Source organism: Populus trichocarpa, chromosome 1, assembly GCF_000002775.5.
Source record: "Populus trichocarpa isolate Nisqually-1 chromosome 1, P.trichocarpa_v4.1, whole genome shotgun sequence".
In the NCBI taxonomy this organism is placed as follows: domain Eukaryota; kingdom Viridiplantae; phylum Streptophyta; class Magnoliopsida; order Malpighiales; family Salicaceae; genus Populus; species Populus trichocarpa.
In genome coordinates this window covers 2717672-2740001 of record NC_037285.2, presented here as the reverse complement: position 1 = coordinate 2740001, position 22330 = coordinate 2717672, and the positions used below count along the sequence as shown (strand labels likewise).

Here is a 22330-nt window from a genome sequence, read left to right as displayed (position 1 = left end):
TACTCCTTTTACAGCTTAGTAGTTGGTGCTGTACATTCACCTATGTGACCGAATGTATTTCTTTGCCAAATCTGAATTGAGCTTTCCAATTTTGGATAGTATGATTTTAATGTACGCAAATTTTTTGCAATTTTGTGTCATAGTTCTGCTTTCTTTGAACTTTTGAAGAGAAATCGACAGAATTAAGAGCTTCTCAAATGCTTTTGTATTGTGCTCGTATGAACCTTTCTTTGACACCCCTTCCAAAATCTTAAATGAGGCTGCTGCTTTGGTGATGAACATACATGGAAGTTCATTGGAGAAATTACATGGTTATATGTCTAAACAAAATATATTTCACAAGGAAGCGACTCGGTGTGACGGGTTAATCTGACCAATCTACCACTTGCTCTAAGCAAGTATAATAAACCTGTCAAAACCCATGTTAACATAAAAAAAAATTAAATTAATATGGTTTTGATTTATTTTTTAAAAAATAATTGGTTAGGTTAACCACTCAACTCGCAACTCACTCTTTACACCTTTTTTACCTCACATTACACCAATCATCTTAAATTTGCTGAGGTTATAAATTCATTTTTTTCCACTGATCAAGATACACTAAGAACCAAATATTTTGTTCTTAGTTTTTATCCTATTAGCTAGAATAGATTGATGTATTAATATCAAATTTTTAAGTTTGTGTTTCGTTAATATCTTTTTTAAAAAAAACAGAGACAACAAACATAGAGAAAATGTCTTTTTATATTTTCTGCTATACAAATTATACTCCAAAACTGTTTTTTTTTTTATATATATATATATATGTGTGTGTGTGTGTGTGTGTGTGTGTCTTTATCTCTTTAATAAAAAATGTTTATGTCTTTTTTTATCTTAAAATACTAACCAATTATAACCTTACATATCAAAGTTTGGTTCTAAAAAGTCACTAGCTTTACAAAATACATAAATAATTTATATAAAAAAAAAATACATAGATATCACTAAAAACATAGTCACTTAATCTTTGAGTCTATATTTTATTAAAACTAATCAATTAATCCCTTTTTTATATAAAACATAACTAAGTAGCCCTTAACTAGCATTGATCATCCTCAATTTAGTAGTTTCTTTTATGTTAATTCTCTAATATCTTCTCTTCTGTTTTTATTTTTTTTATTTCTATTTCTTAAAAAATAATTATAAACAAAACAAGTTCAAAATAAAAAAGATATAAAATTGACAAAAAAAACTGAAGATAAAATAGATAAAGAATATAATGATTAAATATATCACTTCTGAAACCACGAGAATTAATAAATCAGTTTTATTAAACTATAGGGACTAGAGAATAATTAACCCTACTTTTTAAGTAAGCAAAGCATAGGATTCATGACTACAAGCTTGTTTGTTTTTGTGTTTTAAAAGTATTTTTTTTTGTATTTTCAGATTATTTTAATGTAGTGATGTCAAAAATAAATTTTAAAAAATAAAAAAATATATTTTTTAAATGTATTTCTAAGCGAAAAAACACTTTGAAAAGCAAATTACTACAATACTAAACGGGTGTCGAACCTGTTTATTTTTGCGTTTCAAAAACACTTTTGAAAAAATCTTAACCTTTTTCATTTTTCTTTTGTGCTTCAAATTATTGTTTTTTTTTTTTTTTGTATTTTTAGATCATTTTGATATGCTAAAGTCGAAAATAAATTTTAAAAAATAAATAAATAATTATTTTAATATATTTTCGAGTAAAAACAATCCTACCACAATATCAAACAAGCTCTTCAAAGTAGCAGCAATAGCGCCATCAAGAACTCATCATACACCTTACATAGATAAAACTTTATTATGCCAAGAAGCAAGGTGATGAATCAAGATTTCAATAGTATATTTTTATCAAAAAATTCTGGATCAAGAAAAACTTATGAGTATAAATTTTTCAAAACACAAACATACCTTAGTGAAGGTGTATTGGGTCTGATGCTAGCTAAACTCAGTCATGATTGGGCTTGGCAATGTGTCAAGCTCCGTGTTGGGTCTAGAGCTGGCCAGACCCAACCTTGGGCTTGATAGTGTGCTAAACCCCGGGCATTAGGTTCAGTGCTAGCCAGACCCAGCCACAGATGGGCTTGATAGTGTGCTAAACCGTGGGTATTAGGTTCAGTGGTAGCCAGACCCAGCAACAGATGGGCTTATTATTGTGCTTAGCCTAGGCACGTTGGGTTTGACGCTAACTCATAAAAGAATTATTTCTCAATAAATAAGCTTAATTAAATAAGTCTATACTTTACCAAAATCATTAGATGTATTAAAGTCTTTAATGGCCAGCCATCCCACCATCTTTTAGTTTGATAAAATGAGTAGAATACAACTTACAATACAACTTAAAGTATCACAAATGTAAAATTACATTTCAGTCTCTTCTCTCCACAAAAGAACAAGACTCATAAACTATAAATATATCATGAGACTTTCAGAACAAAAATTCATAATCTTCATTCTCTACTGCATATATATGTATATATTGAGAGCAACTTTTTTTAAAATATTATTGTACTTTCTCTCTAAAAAGATATTTATTTGAATATCGTAAAGTCTTCATTTTATTAAAAGAGATTTTTTATAGGTATTAGTCATGAGCTATATTAACCTACCAAACACTAATTACAAGCTTTCAACTACATTAATTAATTAATTAACCGACTATTCAACTCGATAGTTTCTTCCTGGTCTCCGGTGGGTTCCAAGCTTCCAACCCTTGAAGCTTGACATTCAAGTTGTTGTATTTATCAACACGGTACAAGAATTTGATGGGAGTGATTCTGGAGCTCATCCTGACGAGGCTGTGTCAAGGGGGAAAATACGAAGTTCTGCTAAAACTGTTAAGGTATGGTTTGATCTCCCCTAATTCATCCTTTGTTTGTGCCATTTCAGGTTTTTTGATCAACACCACTTGCATATCCCACAATTAGCCACGAGCATCATAGTTCTGTGTCTTATTTCCATGTGTTCAGAATTTTGAGATACTGTTGCAGTTTTTTTTTTGTCTAATGATGTTCTTTTGTCAGTGCAATGATAATTCATCTGCCTCTTTGTTGCATTTAACCAGTTCCATTGTGATGCAACTATCGCTTTCCCTCTCCTAGTTGCCGAAACATTTGCCCAGAGGAGAAATAGTTCCTGCAGCGGTGCTCAAAACTAAAAGCTCTGTGCAGTTTTTGGCCAGGTGCTGACTCATTTTTATTTATAGTGCAATAGAAGAGTCCTCAGGATGGTGGTAGTGAACTCCCAGATATTTTTTGGGTTCCCAACATTGAGTGATATGACAGAAGACACTTCTATCAGCCGCCTCTCACCATTGTTTCCCTCCCAAAGAAAAATAAATTTAAGATGTCAACAGAGTTCAGGAACATTGGCTTTTCCATTAATTGGAGGAATATTCTCCCCTCAAACTTTTTCTTGTAGAGTAGAGGAAGGCGTGTGGCAAGACTAATAACTCATGACTGTCAAAATGGGCTTTCTGACATAAAAGGGAGAGAGATTTATTGAAGGTATAGTTAAAAGGGAGATAGATTTCTGACATAAAACAGCTTTAGACCTAACAAGTAACACCTGAAATATGGTCCCTTTAAGATTCCTCTGAAATTTTATGCAAAAATTGCAGCGTTTCTGATTTCATTACAGGGATGCTGTAGGAACATGTACCATGTATCTACTAGATATAAAAAAGATTAACCATGCTGATTGATTCTCAGTAGAGTTTAGTTACTATCTCAAGATAAAAAAAAAATGACAAAAAAAATATAAAAATGACATGTTTCTCTGTCATTCTTGTTTTAAAAATACAAATATCCACTCCAAAAGTCTTGGAAACATATTTATTTTATCCTTGTTTCTGTATTTTTTTAACAAAGTACGATTTCCATCTCTTATATATTTGTCCATTCTATTTTGAAACATTAACAAGAGACACAAAAAAAAAATATATGGTGCAGGATCAATCGAACACTCGTATTCTAAGATAGCCCATTTTTAGGAAAAAAGAAACTACGTGCCTGACATGAACGGTAAACTTGGCATAAGGCTGTACAAATCGAAAGAAGCTCCACCACTGACCCTCGTTTTCAACCAAACAAAAGTCGCAACAGACTCGGTTAAACAGAGGAACTTCTCTTGACAATTATAGAACCTTTCTTCTTATCCACTCATTTGCATATAAAAACTCCATTTGCCTTCAATGTAGATATCACCTCATCACCTGATCATGACCAGTTTTCAAAAGATGTCTCTCAAATCCTCTTCCCTTTTTGCTCTTTGTTTCTCCTCCTTTCTTCTCTTCAATACTGTAAGAGCTTCTAACATCACCCAAATCCTCAGCCAGTACCCTGATTTCAGCACCTTCAGCAGCTATTTGACACAAACCCAACTTGCTGGTGAAATCAACAGCCGCCAAACGATCACGGTCCTAGTGGTGGAAAATGGGAACATGTCTCCTCTCTCTGGAAAACCAAACGGTGAGATCAAGAATGTGTTGAGTGGGCATGTAATACTCGATTACTATGATGTAGCAAAGCTGCAAAAATTACAAAATAAAACTGCTATGCTCACCACCCTTTTCCAGTCCAGTGGGCAAGCCAAAGGCCAACAAGGGTTCTTGAATGTCACGGTTTTGGGTTCTAATTCAGTTGCCTTTGGGTCAGCAGTTCCAGGATCCAGCCTTAGTTCAAATTTGGTTAAATCTGTTTCCTCTCAACCCTATAATATTTCAGTCTTGCAGGTTAGCAATATCATTGTCTCAGCAGGCACAGGCAATGCAAATTCCACCACTTCACCTGTTCCTGTAGGCCCACCAAAAACTTCCCCAACACCAGCATCAAGTCCAAATAAGCCACCATCCACCTCAAATCCTCCACCCAGTAAGGCACCTGCACCATCCACAGCAAAACCTCCACCCACTCATGCACCTGCCCCATCAATGGCGAAGCCTCCAGCTGCTAGCGCACCATCAGCTACCCCGCCTGCCATGTCTATCTCGCCTGTGGGAGGACCTTCACCAACAACTGCCGATGGCCCTGCTGCAGATTCTCCAGCTCCATCCCCTCCAGCAATGGATGGTCCAATAGCAGCAACTCCTGCTGCTGATGGCCCTTTGGCAGACGCTCCTTTAGACCCCAAATCTGATGCATCTGTCCTTACTACTGGAAATAACCTTGCTTTATTGGCACTGATTCTACTCTCGGCATTTTTTCTGGCCTAGATTACGTTAATATGAAGTTAGAAAGATTAATCAGGTTCTTAGTCCTTTGGACTTGCTAAATTGATGGCAAGTTGCACGTACGTCAACCTTTTTACTTGATATCATTTATTTTGTTTTTGGCGTTCAGTTTCAACTGTACGCGCCTTCAAAATTCTGTAAACCTTTCCCAGAAAGGGATTAATCATTTGAAATGAACACTTGAATCATTGCGGAGAAGTAGAGCTATGTTTAAATCGTTGTATACTGCTTTTTATATTAATCAAAGTATCAAACTGTCTATTTTTTTTTTTAATCTACAGCCCTATAGCATTTCTTTTTTAAGCTTGAGGAAAACATGCATAGGATTACTCATTTTTAACAACACGATTGGTGGAATCTTAGGATATGGATTTATGGGATTAAAAACTCATTGAATTATTCACCGAATCTGTTGAAATTCTTGTCTCCAATTTTAATTGATTGCAAAGTTTCTAGCTGTTTTTTCGTGGTTTAACTTGAAGGAGGCTTAACAATCATAATTAGTTGAATGCATGGAGCGATAGGAGGTTTGAGAGGGATCGAGATGGACTAGGCAATCCGATTTTTTCCTTTTCTTTTTCAGTCTTGGAATTGGAAACTTACAGCATGCAAGCAGTCTTAGCTTGACTGGAGCTGGATAAACAAGTCATGATTCTTTGCTTCATTTTTAATTATTGCTTGATTATTATTGTAATGTCTGTCGCTCTCCGAGTATTAAGTGTGTTTGGTATTGTTGTAATTTTTATAGTTGTGGTTTGAAAAAAATTATTTTATAAAAAGTATTTTTAGTTGAAGTTGGTTTGATATTTATATATGTTTGATTAAAATTATGGTTGAAATTGAGGTTGAACAAAAAGTAATTTAATGTGTTTGGTTAAAAGAATGCTTTTCATATTGAGATTATAAAATAATTAATATATATATATATATATATTAATATTGATGGTTTTAAAATTTAACTACTGCTATTACATCATGAAATAAATAATACTTATATCAAATATTTTTTATTATTCCATTAAACTATCTACAATTTCATCATGTACGAAATTCATCCGACAAGAACTACAGTTTCCTTGGTTTCTTAAGCGCGCAACAACATCATGTAAAATATCATCAGGAACAAAATTGGGATTGCGATCAAATTCTGCAAATGCTACGTCATCAAGTGATCTCCTTCTAATTTTTCGAATAAAACACAATTAAAAATAAAAATAAAAATTGATTTTTTTTAACTAGATCAGACCAGGTTCAATGCATTTAACTTTGGACTGGATCCGGTCCAGCCGGAACAGTGGCCAGAACAGTAGAGAGTGAAACTCTTCATTGTGTCCGCAGGTTTGCGAAAGCAGCTGAGAGTTGCTTTCCGCAACTGTGGTTTTAATAAAATTTAAATGGGTCCCACATGAATAGTAAAATGTGGTTCTTCGTTACCAAACATTTAACATCTGTGATTGTGATTTGTTTTAAAAACTGTCGTAGTCGCGTAAACAATCATTCACTAATATTTATGGGCATTAGCTTGGGCTATTATGAGACCCCATTTTTATTTCATCTTGTATCATTTTATTTGATTTTTGCAATCTCTGTTATAATTCAATATATAATTATTAAATTTAGATAAAGTAAAATGCAGGAAGCAAACTGATATCAATGAGGGATCCTCCAAGAACACTCTAAAGATTCTTCTTCTTCTTTTTATTTGAAAAGACACTTCTAAGATTTACTTTGTTTTTAAATATTGTTTTAACATGATAATGATATTTAAGGTTGTGTTTTGCAAGTGTAGTGGGATACAAAAGATTTGTATAAAAGAAAAGAAATGTTTGGTGAGTGGTATAAAAATGATTGTTATAAAATAAACTGAAAAGTATTTAGTTAAAAAGAAAAAAATAAAAAATAAATTTATTTTAAAAATAATGTAAGTTTTTTTTAAAAAAAAACCTTCATGTCTCTATTGTCTTTGTTTATATTTATTTATTTATCATGAGATAGTAATTAAACTCTAATTAAATTTTATGTGATTTCATAATGGTTAATAACTATTATTCAAATACACACACACACACATATATATAATTTTTTTAAAAAAAAAACTATGTACAAAAAAAGTAATTAATATGTACAAAAAAAAAGCTAATAATCTGCTTAGATATATAAGTGTCATATTTTATTTCAAGAATTATCACCCATACAACATTTTTACAGAGGATAATGTATAAAAAGACAAGTAGAAGTAGTAGACTGCTCCACATAGTTTATGTTTGAGAGTGAAGTAAAAAAAATAATAAAATATATATATATATATATATATATATATATTAATTAATAATTTTTTAATACTTTTTTTTATTGTTTTGACTTGCAAGTATTAAAAATATAAAAATAAAGTATTCTAATATAAAAAGCTAAAATATTTTTGAAAAGCTCCCCGGAAAGAGACGGATTGATCCCAAAATGTTTTTCTTTCGCTTTCTGTCTTCTGTCCTTTCAGTCCCCATCTGACAATTCCTCCAGTGCTCGATCCTTAACGGATTCATAGTGTTTTTAATATTCTGCATACAAGAGAGGTGTCTGTGTACGTGTGAGTACATGTCTGTGGGTACGAGAAGAGGGATGTCTCTAGAGACCAAGTACGTGGAGCTTTGTAAGGGTATAAATGGCCTTGACAAGATCATCTTGCGTGAGGTTCGTGGCTGCTCTGCGGAGGTATATTTTCTCTCTTTATCCGTCTCTTGATTTGGTGTAATTAACGAAACCCAATTGCCCTTTTTCTTCATTTCTTTGCAAATCTACTGTCATTTCTTTTATCCTTTTTTCTGGACATTGATTGGTTTTTTATGTTTTGAAAGACCAATGCTGCTTTATTCAGGATACTAGATCTGAACCCATTTGAATAGGTTCAATGTTATGGGTGATTATGAATTCAAGTTTGTTTCTTTTTTGTTAAATTTTTAGATTTGATAGTTGCTGTTACTGGAGTGTATCGAAAAACAAGAAACTTTGGTGGTACTGAGCTAGAATATTGTTTTTTTTTATCCCATTACTAAAGGAATCGTAAATGTCCCCACTTTCTTGATCTCAAGTGCATTCTTTGTGTGCTGTTTGCTATAATTTTCAAGCAGAAAGCATAGAAAGCTTGTTGATTAAGAGTGGTTTTATGACCAGGTATACCTGTATGGAGGTCATGTCACGTCCTGGAAGAATGAACACGGGGAAGAATTGCTTTTTGTTAGTAGCAAGGTACTTCCTGTTACTGTGATATATAAGCTGTATAGATCAGCGCATGATGAATTTCAAAAATTCTCGTGATGCAATTGTTTCTCTTTACCATCAGCTGTAAGAAGTAATTTACTCTCAGTTGTTCAGTAATCGGTACCATTCTGTTCCAATGGTTTTTCTAGTGTGGTTTGTTTTCTTAACATCATCTTTTCGTTGATAAAGTACAGAATATTAGAAAGTGACCATACACTTGTGTTTGTTGAATTATTAGTGAAGTTGCTTCAAAAATTCATTTCGTGAAAACATGGTGCTACTGGAGAGTGCTTGCAACTTTGTAGTGAGATTGGTGCTAATATAACTAGAAGGTGACAATTTGTCTTGTAACCAAATCATATGTATATATGTCTCTATTTGTCATCCACTGGAGGAATATCCATGAATTTATTATGTCATATGAATTTAATATATATGTTTGAGACCAACAATGAAGGGTTTAATGTAGGATTTATAGCATTCAACTGTGGAAACATATTCTCATATTTCACTCTTTGCAGAGGGGAAGTCTATTGACGTGAAATGCATGATAGTCAATTTATACTAAAAGTCTAGGATTATTCTAGATACATTATATAATCTTTTTAATGAATATTCAACCTAGAAGACCTAAAATGCATAAAACCTTCGATCATAACTCCTAGGAAAATGATTGCTTCTTTTTGTGGGTTTGGCATCATATAAGCTTCAGGCATAATAAATTGCAATTTTTATCCATCTTCAATTTAAACTACTCAAAGATGATGGCGATCAGCCATATGTCTTAGTCATTTCTTGTGCCTGGGCTTGGCTAATGCATTCTTTCTTGTAAACTATATTGATGGTTTATGCAGGCTATTTTTAAGCCTCCAAAGACTATTCGTGGAGGTATTCCAATCTGCTTTCCCCAAGTATGTCCATCTCTTATGCTAACCAATCATGTTTTGCCACTTAAGTTATTCTTTCAAAGTAAATTAATTGGCATGTGCAGTTCAGCAATCTTGGTTCTCTTGAACCACATGGATTTGCAAGGACCAGGTTTTGGACCATTGACAATGACCCCCCGCCGTTCCCAATAAATAGCTCCAACAAGGCCTTCATTGACTTAATACTTAAGCACTCTGAAGAAGATGTGAAGATCTGGCCTCACAGGTGCGAGACTCAGGATGGAGTGTTATACAGTTCAACTCGTCATGTCCTGCATTACTTAAACAACATTTGAAGCAAATTATTTGTGTTTCCATCTCAAAAAACAAAAGCATTTAAAGATAAGTTCAGTAAGATAGACCAGTGTGTAACTTAATTTTTTTGCTGAATTTCGATCTAGTTTTATAGGAACAGATATTGTGTAATGTCATGGTGTGCTATTGGTACTTGTATTGTTTTATGCCTTGTGATATTTTTGGCTGCCAGTTCTAATAGCCAATTAAGTTATGCTGAATACATACAAATTATTTGCAGATATGAATTTCGCCTACGTATTACTCTGGGGCCTGGAGGAGATTTGATGTTGACATCACGCATTCGAAATACAAACACTGATGGGAAATCGTTCACATTTACATTTGCGTATCACACATATTTTCATGTTACGGATATCAGGTTCTTTGACAAGATTTATTTATTGTTGCTGTCTTTAGAGCTTTTTTTTTAATGTTACGTAGTTTATTGGGTTTTCACTTATTTTGCAAAGATGTTTATCTTTGTTCATTGTATACTAATCTTTATCTTTTTTATTGTAAATCAACATTGAGTAGAGATGTTGATGCATAATTGATGAATTGAACAAAGTCATAGTTTTGGTCTTTTTGATAGAATATATTGCTTGCATCTATGTGTTTTTAATTTTTTATTGATTTAATGAAGTGGTTCTTTTGTCTAGTGAGGTGCGGGTAGAAGGACTAGAAACACTAGATTATTTGGATAATCTGAAGAACAGAGAGCGATTCACTGAACAAGGAGATGCAATAGTCTTTGAATCAGAAGTTCGTATCTGTTTTCTAAAGAAATGCCAATTGTTTTTTTGTGTCCTTCCAGCATCTATTCATACAAGTATTCTGTGTTACTTAGTTCTATTCTTTTCTATGAAGGTGGACAAAGTATATCTCAGCACACCTACCAAAATTGCTATCCTGGACCATGAAAGGAAGAGAACATTTGAATTGCGGAAAGATGGACTTCCTGATGCTGGTGAGTGAAATTTTGTTTGCATGCATATCTTGGTGATAGGCTGCTAGCAACCGATGTTATAGAGACTCCATTAAGATTGGGAAATGTATAAACGGTTTTCTCCTGCAGCATGAGCTGCTATTGCCTGTTGTCATATATTCATTTGTCAAAAGTAAATGTTCTTCTAAATTTGTAATAGTTGGCATATATCTTTGAAGGTTTCTCACAGCAGCCAGTGGATTGGAGCTTGTTGTTTGAAATTTTATTTAGATTTTGTCACCCAAGGGTCAAAGTGGAGGAGCACTCTAATTGTATCTTTGTAGAAGTGTCATGTTAGGTTTCCATAAACTGTGGTCTTGACATCATTAAATGACAGTATTTTTATGTTCCGTGTTGTTTCAAAATAATCTTTGTTTTAAATGATGGAACACATGCCATTATGGTCAGTTGTGGATGAACCTGGACTGATTAAGCGAATGGAGGACGCTGCAGGTTTCTGTACAAACTTTGAAAACTTTCAGTCAATATAAGTGTAGTTATTTTCCCCTGCAGTGGTTTGGAATCCCTGGGATAAGAAAGCAAAGACAATACCTGATCTTGGTGATGACGAGTACAAGCATATGCTGTGTGTAGAGGCTGCTTGTGTGGAAAAGCCGATCACTTTGAAACCTGGTGAAGAGTGGAGAGGAAGGCAGGAGCTCTCTGCTGTTCCTTCCAGCTACTGCAGTGGCCAACTTGATCCACAAAGGGCATTCTTAAGTGACAAGTTTGGGCTTGCATGATGCATCTTTTTTACAGGTACAACCTTAACATTGAAACATGTAAACCGGGTTGAGTATCATTTCTTGAGAAGCAATAATGTTAAGAACGGGAGAATCTGACAATCAGTGAACTTGAGCATCTCAATACCCTGAATTTATAGGGATTCACGATCTTAGGTGTAAAGTTCACACATGTCCCCCCTATTTTGAAGTGTGAGCATTTTGCATTATGCTGGACCTCATTTTGGTTGTTTACATATGAATGTGTGATTGTGCATGTCTTTTGAGTACTCGAGTTACTCTTCAAGCGCAATTTTGACTCGTATTTTTTGGCGTGTTTTACATGGCACAAAAATAATTGAAGGATATGGATTTATAAAGTTGATTTTGCACCTTGGGCAATCCTAACCATATAATATTTTCCTCTACTTATTTATACGATATTCTAGAATTGTGCTCCTCTTCTTGTGTGTGAACTTTTAGTCTGATAGTTATAAACAAATTTTTGCAGGTGCCCTTTTTGCATCATGCATTTAGTGCTTCCAGTGGATTCTTGCCAGGATTTTTGGAGGCAGGATTCAAAAGGACAAGTAAACAATGTCAGTTGTGAAGAGATCTAATTTGTATTTTGTCAACTTCGTTGACTTCTACTGAAAGAAAAACGAATGAGTGGAAGAAGAGAAGGAAAGCATCTAAAAGTTTCTAGGTTTCACCCTATTCTTTTTACCCTTTTTTTATTGTTTCGTTTTTAAATGATCGCATTTGTTTTAGTTGAATAATAATATCCTTGGTTTAATGAAATTCTATCGTTTTTATAATGAAATCTCAACTCTGGACAATGCAAGTAGCAGGATTCTAGTTTTGGCTGAGTTGGTTTCATAATTGCAGATACTTTGCCAGCCTTCTTGTTTCACTCTAAAACTCATCAATGCTGATCATGATATGCGAACCCAGCTATGAAAAAAACTTTTTTTCTGATGAATGGCTTCTATAATCTGTTGGTTATCTTTACATGTCTGGCAATGAAGCCATCATCCAGATAACAAGCATGGTTCACGAGCACCTTTCTGGTGTGATTAGCTACAATCTCATTTGTATATCGTCATGGTTATGGATAATCTCAAAGTAATTTCTGTTAGCAGCTTTCACATGAATGCTAAATAATTTGTTTCAAGCAATCGATACTGAGTACCACTTGCTGTTTGTTGTTGAGAGCAATCTCCAATCTAATACAATCATAATTGTCTGCTGTTCTTGTCGAAGTAAAGTTGGCTTTTGGGATGACCTTCCACAGAATCCACACTAGCCATAAAATTGATGTAGGATTCGTGTTCTTAGAGTTTTAACAGGCCAATATGGCATGCTCAGGATTGATGCACGACCTCCAAGCTGCGATGTACGAAAGAAACAGGTGAAAGCTGCTGTAAAAATAATTATATTGGTGGCTTCAGATAAATCTTCAATATTAATATTGTATTTTAAATATTTGAATAAAAATTGTATCGAGATTTTTCGATGCAATGAAAAATGCTGTTAATAGTATACCTATTTATTGTTGTAATTTATAATTAATAATTATCAACCTGTATTCTTTTTTTTTTAATGAAAATAAACTCTACCCTTATCTCACAAACATTCTAGCTGGATAATGCTATTTATCATAGATTTAAAGACCAAAAAATAATATCAATGGGCTTCTAACTCATAGCGTTGATTTTATGGATGTGTTTTTGTATATTAATTGAAAAATAAAAAAATGTTGTTCATGTTTAATAAAAAATTAAAAAACATATAAATAAAAAAAATAAAAAACAATAATTAAATACTAAAACAAAGATGCAAACAATAATTAATAAATTAAGATAATTTATTTTACAAAATTAATCTTTAATTTATATTTAAAATATTTCTTAATATTTTGTATATGTGATAGGATGCAAAACAAAAGAAATAAAATATTATTGTAAAAAACATGGTAATAGAATTTGGAAAGACGAGATTGAAAAGAAAAAAAAATGATGAAAAAAAAAAAACACTGTAACTAACCTACTTGAAATGTTATGAGGAAAAACACTAACAGGTGGAAAAGATACCTTTATTTAACAGCTAGAATTTCCAGTCTGCGGACAAGAAACTGAAAGGTGAAATAAGAGATGGGATCCAAAACGGTGAGGTTTATTTTTAGTATTTCTCAACTGTGAGATTTCGATTTAAATAAAAATTAAAAATGTCACTGAAAAACCAACAAAAATTCGACGGGGAAAGAAAACCTCGAATGATTTGAAATCCCAAAAAAATGTGTGTGAATTCTAGGGAGAGAAAGTGAAAGCAAAGAATTATTAGGCCAAGCTGCCAGCACTTTATAGTTTTGTGCAAGAGAGAACGAAGGATGGTAGCCAGCTAGCTGCTGCTGCTGCATCGAATTTGATTTCTTGCGGAATCTGAAAAATCTTCCAGCTTCATACAAGGTCAGACACCATTCAAAGTTTTCTCTCTCTAGAATCTCACATCTCCCCTCCTGTATTGTATTCATTTCGAAAAACCCATTATTTTAAGCTCCTTAGCTTTGCTGGGGGGTATCTGAAAAGTTGAAATTGATAGCTTCTCCTTGAAGAAAGGAGGGGTTTTCTTTATAGGAGTTACATTGAAAGTCTTCAAATTTTTGGTAAGATCAATAAAGGGTTTTTTTCGTTGTGAAGTTTGGCTGTTAATATGACTAGGGTTTGGCTTGGTTTCGTGAAATTTAAGTTTTGGGAGGGAAAGTAACAGTGATTTTTGCTACTCTTTTGTCTTTTTGGTTTTTGTCGACTATGTGGTGAGAGAGATGCAACCGTCATCTCAGCATTCGCGGGTAAATCTCGCGGAGTTGAAAGTTCAGATAGTGAAGAGAATTGGGGCAGACAGGTCGAAGTTGTACTTCTATTATTTGAATGGATTTTTGAGTCTGAAGCTGAGCAAGGTTGAGTTTAATAAGCTCTGTGTTTCTGTTATTGGGAAAGATAATGTTCTGTTACATAATCAATTTATACGTTCGATTTTGAAAAATGCTTGTAATGCCACTGTCCCGCCGCCGCTGCCAAGTCCTGATAAGGAGGTTCCTACATCTGCAAGTGATTGGTCCTATTCTTATCCGAATGGGAAGGCGGATTTTTCTTCTCATCAGTCAACCATTACAGATGATAATATAGCTTCAGAAGATGGAATACAGAAGCTGGTGCAGCATCATCAAGAAGGGGAAGTTTCCCTTCAGCGTCCTGCAAAATTATCACAAATAAAGCAGTCAACTGATGGTTTGGTATCTGTACATAGTAAAGAACAGAGTGAAATATCTGAGATATCTACTCCACTTCAGGCACCACTTGGAATTCCATTTTGCATCGTGAGTGCAGGTGGTTCCCGTGGGCCTTTGACTTTAGCAAGCAATGACAGATGTGCTAGCTCGTATGATAGTGGTGGATTGCTGGATACACAGACACTGAGAGAACAAATGCAGCAGATTGCAGCAGCGCATGGCCTTGATGGTGTATCAATGGACTCTGCCAATTTGCTGAACAGCAGCTTGGATGCTTACTTAAAAAGGTTGATCAAGTCCTGCACTGAACTCATTAATAGAAGGCGTGGATGTGATTTGACAAAAAATAATTCCCAGGAGAACCGTTCTGAGGGGAAGCTTGTTAATGGCTTTCTTCCAGGCCATCGTTTTCAGGTGCAAAGTAGCAATAGGATTTTAGGTGGAATGCAAGAACAGAGATCCCACTTCCTGATATCTTTACTGGATTTGAAAGTTTCAATGGAGCTTAACCCACAGCAGCTTGGAGAAGACTGGCCCTTGCTGCTGGAGAAAATATGCACGCGCCCATCAGAAGAATGAAGTCCTGGAGAAATTATGTTTGGGATGTGATTAGTTTGATGGCTAGTCCAAAGGAGCAGATTTGTTGCAGTCAACTCCTTTCTTAGCCTCTTGAATTAGTTTCCTTCCCTTGTCATACAACTCTGCCTCCAACAAGATAAACTTGAGCCAGAGCAAGAGAGTACCACGTTTTATAGCAACCAATCAAAGGTAATCAAAGAACAGAATGCCCTTGCTTGGATGCTCTGTTGTATTCTTAGCATAGTTTTTCTGCTTTTAGTTGAGAGAAATTCTTAGAAACAGTTTTGCAGGAATAATTTGTCTAGCTTGTTAGGAAGGTAAAAATATGCAAGTTGTAAAAGTTCCTGTACATGTATTATCTACAGTAGAATTGTTGGGGTCCTGAATATTAACAAGTTACCTATTGCTGATTGTTGCTGATTTTAATATGAACCAGGAAATTAATTGTTGGCTTTAACTCCTCTTTGAACTAACATACATTTTCTTTCTTTTTGTCAATTGATACTAAAATTTGTTTTCATGCACACACACTCATTTCCAGCAATACGATCGTGAAGTTTCTTCATTTCTATCTCTAATGTTTCCATAGGAGAGGCACTCCCTGTCTCTAATATCATAATGTGACTTTTTAAAGTATTTTCTTTATAAACTAAGTAGTTTTACTTGTGGACTAAAACCAGGAATCCTTCTCCAAAAAGGTTCAAGGGTCTTAATTAGTTGATGACAGCCAAGCGAGTGTAGTTGTGAAGGATGCTAAACCAACAAAGAGGTATTAATTGTAGTTGTGAAACGTGCTAAACCAACAAGTATTAACTCTACTTGAAAGCCCTAAAGAAGACTTTGGAAAGTGACAACAGCCCCTTAGACATGCTAGAAGGTAGTTACAAGGATCAAGACTCTTTCCATGGTATTAGTGCCATAAACCATACAGTGTGAGGTGGATTGAGAGTTGAAGAACAACAAGCGGTATTTGTTAAGAAATAAGTTGCGAATTAGAGTTTTTTACTATTCTATAATGAGATAGATAAAATAATGATTATGTTGTTAATTATGACATTAACAATGCTAGTAATAACAATAATAGCAAATATGATGTCATCAGTGATGTTCCCATTAACAAGCTAGAGTACAAAGAGAACATTCTAAAATTGTTGATTTAGGCTATATGTATCCTTTTAATTTTGAAGTTTGTTATTATCATAAATAATTTATGAATACTACAACACATGATGAAGAAGTGATTGTCATAGCTTTTCCCTCGCGTGTTAATAGTGATGTGTTTGTGCTTGAGACACTTCTCTCGTAGAAATGGATTTGCTATGTGAAACTGCAAAATGGTTTCCATTTGATGACTATCTTGTTCGGAGTCACCGTCTAATAAAGACCCATCGATGGCCGAAGGAGGAGGAGCCCACGCAAGGGACTTCCGACCCCTGTCTTACGGTTCATGGTGGACTTTTCTTACTCAAATATTGAAGTGAAAACTATGTGCTTTAACTTTTGAAATATTGGCCGCCAGCATTTGTTACTTCATTACCAATTGACAGTCTTCCATGTGCAAAATCACCATTCTAGAGCAGGCCAAGATGGCTTTCTTTATCATCACTATTTTGGAACACATTGAAATATCTCGACCTTGCTCTGTAGATGAGAACACGTAGATTTCTTGTGTTATTCTGCTCTGTTTTTTGCTGTTATATTAATTTTCAATTAATCAATAGATATCAGTAGAGCCCATTTGCATGAGAGATGAAAATTAAAATAGTTTATTGTGTTTTTGATCCATGATAGTCTTTTCACGTTACCATTGGCAAGAATCAAAGGCTTTCTTAAACTCCCCTTGTAGCAATCAACAAAACCACGGAACCCGTATGCGTTTATTTTTGCTTTGCCCATGTTTGCTTTGTGCAAGTGTTCATCATATGAAAAAAACTCACACAACTCAGTGGCATGATTGCTTGTGCAAAAATTTCAAGAATTCTGCCCGACCTGACGAATATTCTCTGTTTGTAAGCATCTTGTTATTTCCTTTTGCCTCTCCCTTTAGACATTTCAGAAAGTGACGGTTTCTTTCAAAATTCCTTGGTGCTACAGTTACTCTGTTAGCATCTTTCTTGTAGAGAGGAAAATGATATTCTACAGGAAGTTAATCAAATTCCATTAGTGTATGGTTTTATCTGGGCGATGATACTATTAGCTTTACAAGAAACTGACAATTTCCTTTTCTCTGTGTATGATTTTATCTAATGTCTCTTGTTCAGAAAAGCAAAATCATGTTATATGGATTATTGAGCATGGCATAGGTTGCTTTCATAACTGGCCTGTGTTTTAGCAATCCCTCCCGCCCTGTTATGGATAAGGGGGGCTGGTCGTCCATGTTCTCACATTGGATTATTGCTTGTTTCTACCACAGTATCCTTTCTTTCCTGACATTGCTTGTGAGGAAGCTTTCATTTATGGCTGTGGGTTATGACAAAACATTGTGTATTTACAGAAGGCACATTATGTAACTGATAGTTGTTTACTCGCTATAAGGTAAACTTGACACATTCATATTGTACCGATTTGGATACCCCTGCAACAGCTCTGTACCATGCTACTGCAATGACGGCCGTTGGATAGCAAAATGATGAATGCCCATGTCGAGTTGAAAGACAAAGGCAGCATATTATTCTTACATAATATCAAGCAGGAGTTTTGTATCAGGAGTGATTTGCAGAGAAGGATGAGGCTGCACTGTGGTTAGACCATACAAAAACTCTCCAAAAAGGCCGTTGCTTGCGCTTTGGATGACTTGCCATCAGCTCTGATTCCGATCTCCTTAGAATTTCCCACATCACTTGCACATCTTCATATCCACATGTCTGTACATCATTGTGAAGCTTCAGAAGATTAGCACCTGCTCAAAACACAGAGGGAGACAAACTTGTGAGTTACACATGTATTTTCTACTGCTGAAAAGGTATCATAAATGAAGCTGTGACCCAATTGCTTGACCGTATAACTAAATAAAATAAATGACATTAACCATCCGATACCTCCAAAGTGATTGGGATATAAGACTATTCTGAAGTTTGTTTTGGTACAGGATTGATTGAGGTTTCAGTGGTGGTCCTTACTCCTAGCACCAGAAGGATTAGGAGTGGACATGGACCCATCTGGGGAGCACATATGGCCACTAAAGTTGTGATTAGAAAAATCACTTTTGCAGCTGTCAGGACCCTTACTGAAATGACCTAAGCATAAAGTCGCACTAAAAATGATGTTGATCCTATTGCAGGGCTCATCTTTCGGCTGCTGATGTTTCCCAGAAGGCATTTGTATGTTTCTTTATGCTGTTAATTGACCATTGCATCTCCAGCTTTTGATATAGAGTTTTTCTACTAGATGGCAAGTACAAGAAACAAGGCAGTTAACAATTCCCTATCAATTTGATGGTAGCCATGACTCCTGGAATTTAAGCTTCATCTTTTTCTATTTGTTTGTTTTTAAGTGGATTGATACTAGTGGATGAAGCTAGTTGTTGGGAGAATCTTATAAGCTATGTATCCTTCATTTCACGACATAAATAATTGAATAAAAACAGAATTTGTAGATTACAAATCTTCTTGTAATGAATGTTACAAGCTTGTGGAAGATCCATTCATAATTTTTAAATAATAGTAATAATTCTATTAAAAGGAGAAACCTTGATTAATTCGTACGACATATTTATTTTTTTATTTCTTCCAAGTCCCTAACTTTTTATAAACTATATACTACTATGTAAATGAAAAAATTATATCGATCCCATCAAAAAAATCATAAGAATTCTTTTTTTTTTTCTTAAAAAATATTTTTTTTCTTTCCTTTTTTTTTTCTTCGTATTTATCTCTCTCGTATATCATAAATACTCAATAATTACAGCGTAAAATCTCACTTGAATTTTAAGTAATTAATTTTCCTTATTCGGGTCACTACCTAACACATATTTTTAGGCATCTCCAAATTGGCAATTTCTTGTTGAATTATGAAAGAATAATTGCTCGATTTGACAATTCTGTATAGTTGAAACAGTCTCAGATTGTCTGTCTTCAAGTGGATTTCTCTTTGTGGATGTTTTCATCACAAATGGAATCTTCCAAAAAAAAAAAACGTAAAAATAATTCATGAACAAGTTTTCTAGCAGCTTTGAGCTACTAATCAAGCTCAATCAACAATAAAATCTTGCCCCACATCACTGAAATCTTTTTAAGCATTAAAGTTAACTATGCTGTGAAATATGAACACTACCAAGACTAAGCATACTTCTTGATTATTTATTTCCAAACATTTGATTTAGGCTCTTTGAAAAATAATTTCTGCAACATATACAGATTGAAAAGAATAAATAAAAAATAAATTAAGAAAAGGGAGCAAACCAAGAAAAAAGCTGCAGATTTACGAGGGAAAATATAAGCTGAGGAGAAAGAAAGAAGAGACGGACCATTTTTGCGAGCTTTGACACGAGCAGAAACAGAAAGCCAAACTCTCCTAACAGGGAAGATCATCTTATGCCACAAATCCATCAACTTATCTTCAACTTTAATTTTCTTCGTCCTGGCTTTCCTTCTCCTACTGAACCCACCAACAACTCTCACAGCTATGCTCTTTAACCCGGCCAGACCTTCACTTTCCTTCTCCTCCTCACTTTTTTTTGTTGGGGGGTTTTCACTTTCAACAAGCACCACAGACAGACAGCATACAGTCCCTTTTAAAGAGAAAGACAGAGCGGGTTTAGGGTTGAGAGAATATCAGAGTTTTTGTGCCATATTCATCAAAGTATATAGTAGTAGGTGTTATTATCAACGTGCACCGACAGGCGACGGACGGCATTATATATATATAGAGAGAGAGAGAGAGGTAATAAAATAAGGACTTGTCCTAATTGCAAATTAGCACGTATTTATTTATTTATTTATTTATACTTGTTTAATTTAATTAAAATAAAAACAGTAATCTAGTCATCCATCATCGCATGTTCATGTGGGCTCCGATTTTTTAAATTTTGATTTCAAATTTCTTGCCTCTTTAACAGTCAGAAAACGGTCCTCTTATTGGGAGTAACGAAAGTTTTTTTTTCCAATTTTAACGCTCATGTATTTTTTTAAGTTAATATACATGTGTTAAATTTAAATATTCTTCTAATCAATTTTCATATAAACTATATTGTGCTTTACAGTATAAAATTGATAAATTAATAATCTCAATTAAATAATATTTATGTTCAGTCCAATCTAAATTCAAAATTTAAATAATATTTTGATTAATTTATAGATTTTTATGGTTCTAAAAATATTAATTTATAGAGAATTAATTGTATATAAATTTAAATAAAGAAAGAAATATTTGGAACACAAGTAAAGAAAAACTAAAATTGAAAAGATAAATTAAGAGCACGCCAAAATATGTGTGTGTATTGTAAATGTAGATATTTCATGTGGTTTTTATTTTTATTAACATAGATGTTCGGGTCAGTTTGTACGCATTTCGATTAATTTTATAGGTTCTAAAGTTAACGATCATGTAAGCCTCCAGTGGTCATCGTATTAGCAACCACATGGCTCAAACCTGAGACCACATGGGGAGCAAATCCCTTAGTCCCAAACTTTTACCACTAGACGTTGTTTTTATATGGTTTTTAAGAAATTAGATCTGGTGGCTTCTGAAATATCAGAAGCTATAAAAATATTTAAAATCTTAATGTATATATAATTAAATAATTTTTTATTTAAAAATTAATCTATGGGGTTTTAACATATACTTTTACGGTAAGATTGATATAAAAAAATAAATGAAAATTGTTTTCTATCATTAGAAAAAAAAAATCAACTGTAGAAGCTAAAGCATTTGATGGAGTATATATTTATGTGCTAAAATAAAAGGAGCATAATTCTTGGCACAGCCGACATGTTAAAAGAGATATTTATTTATTAAAGTGTGGAGGTTACTTGGCCAGATAAACCTATTCTATTCTTGCTAATAATTAACTCAAAAGCAACACGTGGTGCAATTTCTATGGGTATTTGTGGGTTTAATTAAAAGATTTCTTTCGGCTTTATGTGTGGATTGATTTTGTTGGTTAAGCAATTGACTTGAGAGAGACACGTGTCAGGTTTCGAGTGAGAAGTCCAATTTGATACTCCGCAGGGAAAGAGCAGTATACTTTCAGGATTGGTAAATTATAACTCGGTCCCTATATTTTCCAGAAACTAATAACTTTAGCCACATTAAATCTTTGAAATTTTTAGCAAGAAGGAACTGACTTTGAAAGCGTTTGGGATTGCGGTGGAAACGGCGTTCCTCAAAAATTTATTTTTTATTAAAAATTATTTTTTTTTGTTTTGGATCGTTTTAATGCGCTAATCTCAAAAATAATTTTTAAAAACTAAAAAAATATCATTTTGATGCATTTCGGCACGAAAAACACTTTGAAAAGCAACAACAACTACACTTCCAAACAGACACGTGTGTTCGGTATTATGATGTAATGCATTTTTAAAAAATAATTTTTTTACTTTAAAATACATTAAAACAACAAATAAAGAAATAGGTAATTTTTAGTGAATAGATATTTGAATAAGATTGTAATTATTTGAAAGGATAAATGATATTTTTTCATAAAAAATAAAACTAATTGCTAAATGTAATTAAGTCAGTGACAACACATCATCATTTTAGGCAACAATATAATACATAATTCTCAAAATAAAAGGGGCCAATTTATTAGTTTCTTAAATCACAGGAATTAAATTTTAATAATGAACCTTTTTTTCCAAGAACAATTAAAAAAGAGAGGGAAGAACAATGAATTAAACATAATTAAGAATTGGATTTTGTAAAATTAAAACCCAGAAAAAGGAGCAGTGTCGGCAACGTTCTAGTCCAAGTGGTTTGAAAATTAATGAGGGAATGCATGGTGGATATATATATGGTATGAAAAAGATTGGTCACCTTGAGCTTAATTTGAAAGAGATATGGCTCCATTCATATTTTGGC

At 33.8% G+C, this 22330-nt stretch overlaps 4 protein-coding genes across 6 annotated transcripts; 3 read left to right on the top strand and 1 right to left on the bottom strand.

Moving 5' to 3' along the window:
* Window positions 1-4213: 4213 nt before the first annotated feature.
* On the top strand, window positions 4214-5531 carry LOC18094366 (fasciclin-like arabinogalactan protein 14). Its single transcript, XM_024594330.2, has one exon. It carries the CDS (start codon window positions 4247-4249, stop codon window positions 5237-5239), a length of 993 nt encoding a protein of 330 aa, XP_024450098.1. The 5' UTR covers window positions 4214-4246; the 3' UTR covers window positions 5240-5531.
* A 2134-nt stretch (window positions 5532-7665) lies between these two features.
* Window positions 7666-12265, top strand: LOC7476801 (putative glucose-6-phosphate 1-epimerase). 3 transcript variants are annotated; one of them, XM_024583413.2, is made up of 9 exons: window positions 7666-7966; window positions 8426-8500; window positions 9367-9400; window positions 9504-9664; window positions 9974-10114; window positions 10395-10497; window positions 10603-10702; window positions 11234-11479; window positions 11954-12265. In XM_024583413.2, exons 1-8 carry the CDS (start codon window positions 7917-7919, stop codon window positions 11461-11463), a joined length of 894 nt encoding a protein of 297 aa, XP_024439181.1. In that variant the 5' UTR covers window positions 7666-7916; the 3' UTR covers window positions 11464-11479; window positions 11954-12265. The 3 variants fall into 3 exon arrangements, with proteins under 3 accessions (XP_024439181.1, XP_024439186.1, XP_002297697.3); XM_024583418.2 differs by having other exon boundaries at window positions 8344-8500; XM_002297661.4 differs by having other exon boundaries at window positions 7667-7966; window positions 9367-9423.
* Window positions 12266-14266: 2001 nt separating this feature from the next.
* Window positions 14267-15313, top strand: LOC7476802 (uncharacterized). The gene has a single exon (XM_002297662.4). The coding sequence runs from the start codon at window positions 14267-14269 to the stop codon at window positions 15311-15313; it is 1047 nt and encodes a 348-aa protein (XP_002297698.2).
* A 2418-nt stretch (window positions 15314-17731) lies between these two features.
* LOC127905497 (uncharacterized) lies at window positions 17732-20195 on the bottom strand. Its single transcript, XM_052454214.1, has 2 exons — window positions 19779-20195; window positions 17732-18212 (listed from the first exon to the last, which is right to left on the bottom strand). Exons 1-2 carry the CDS (start codon window positions 19858-19860, stop codon window positions 18016-18018), a joined length of 279 nt encoding a protein of 92 aa, XP_052310174.1. The 5' UTR covers window positions 19861-20195; the 3' UTR covers window positions 17732-18015.
* Between the last annotated feature and the right edge of the window lie 2135 nt (window positions 20196-22330).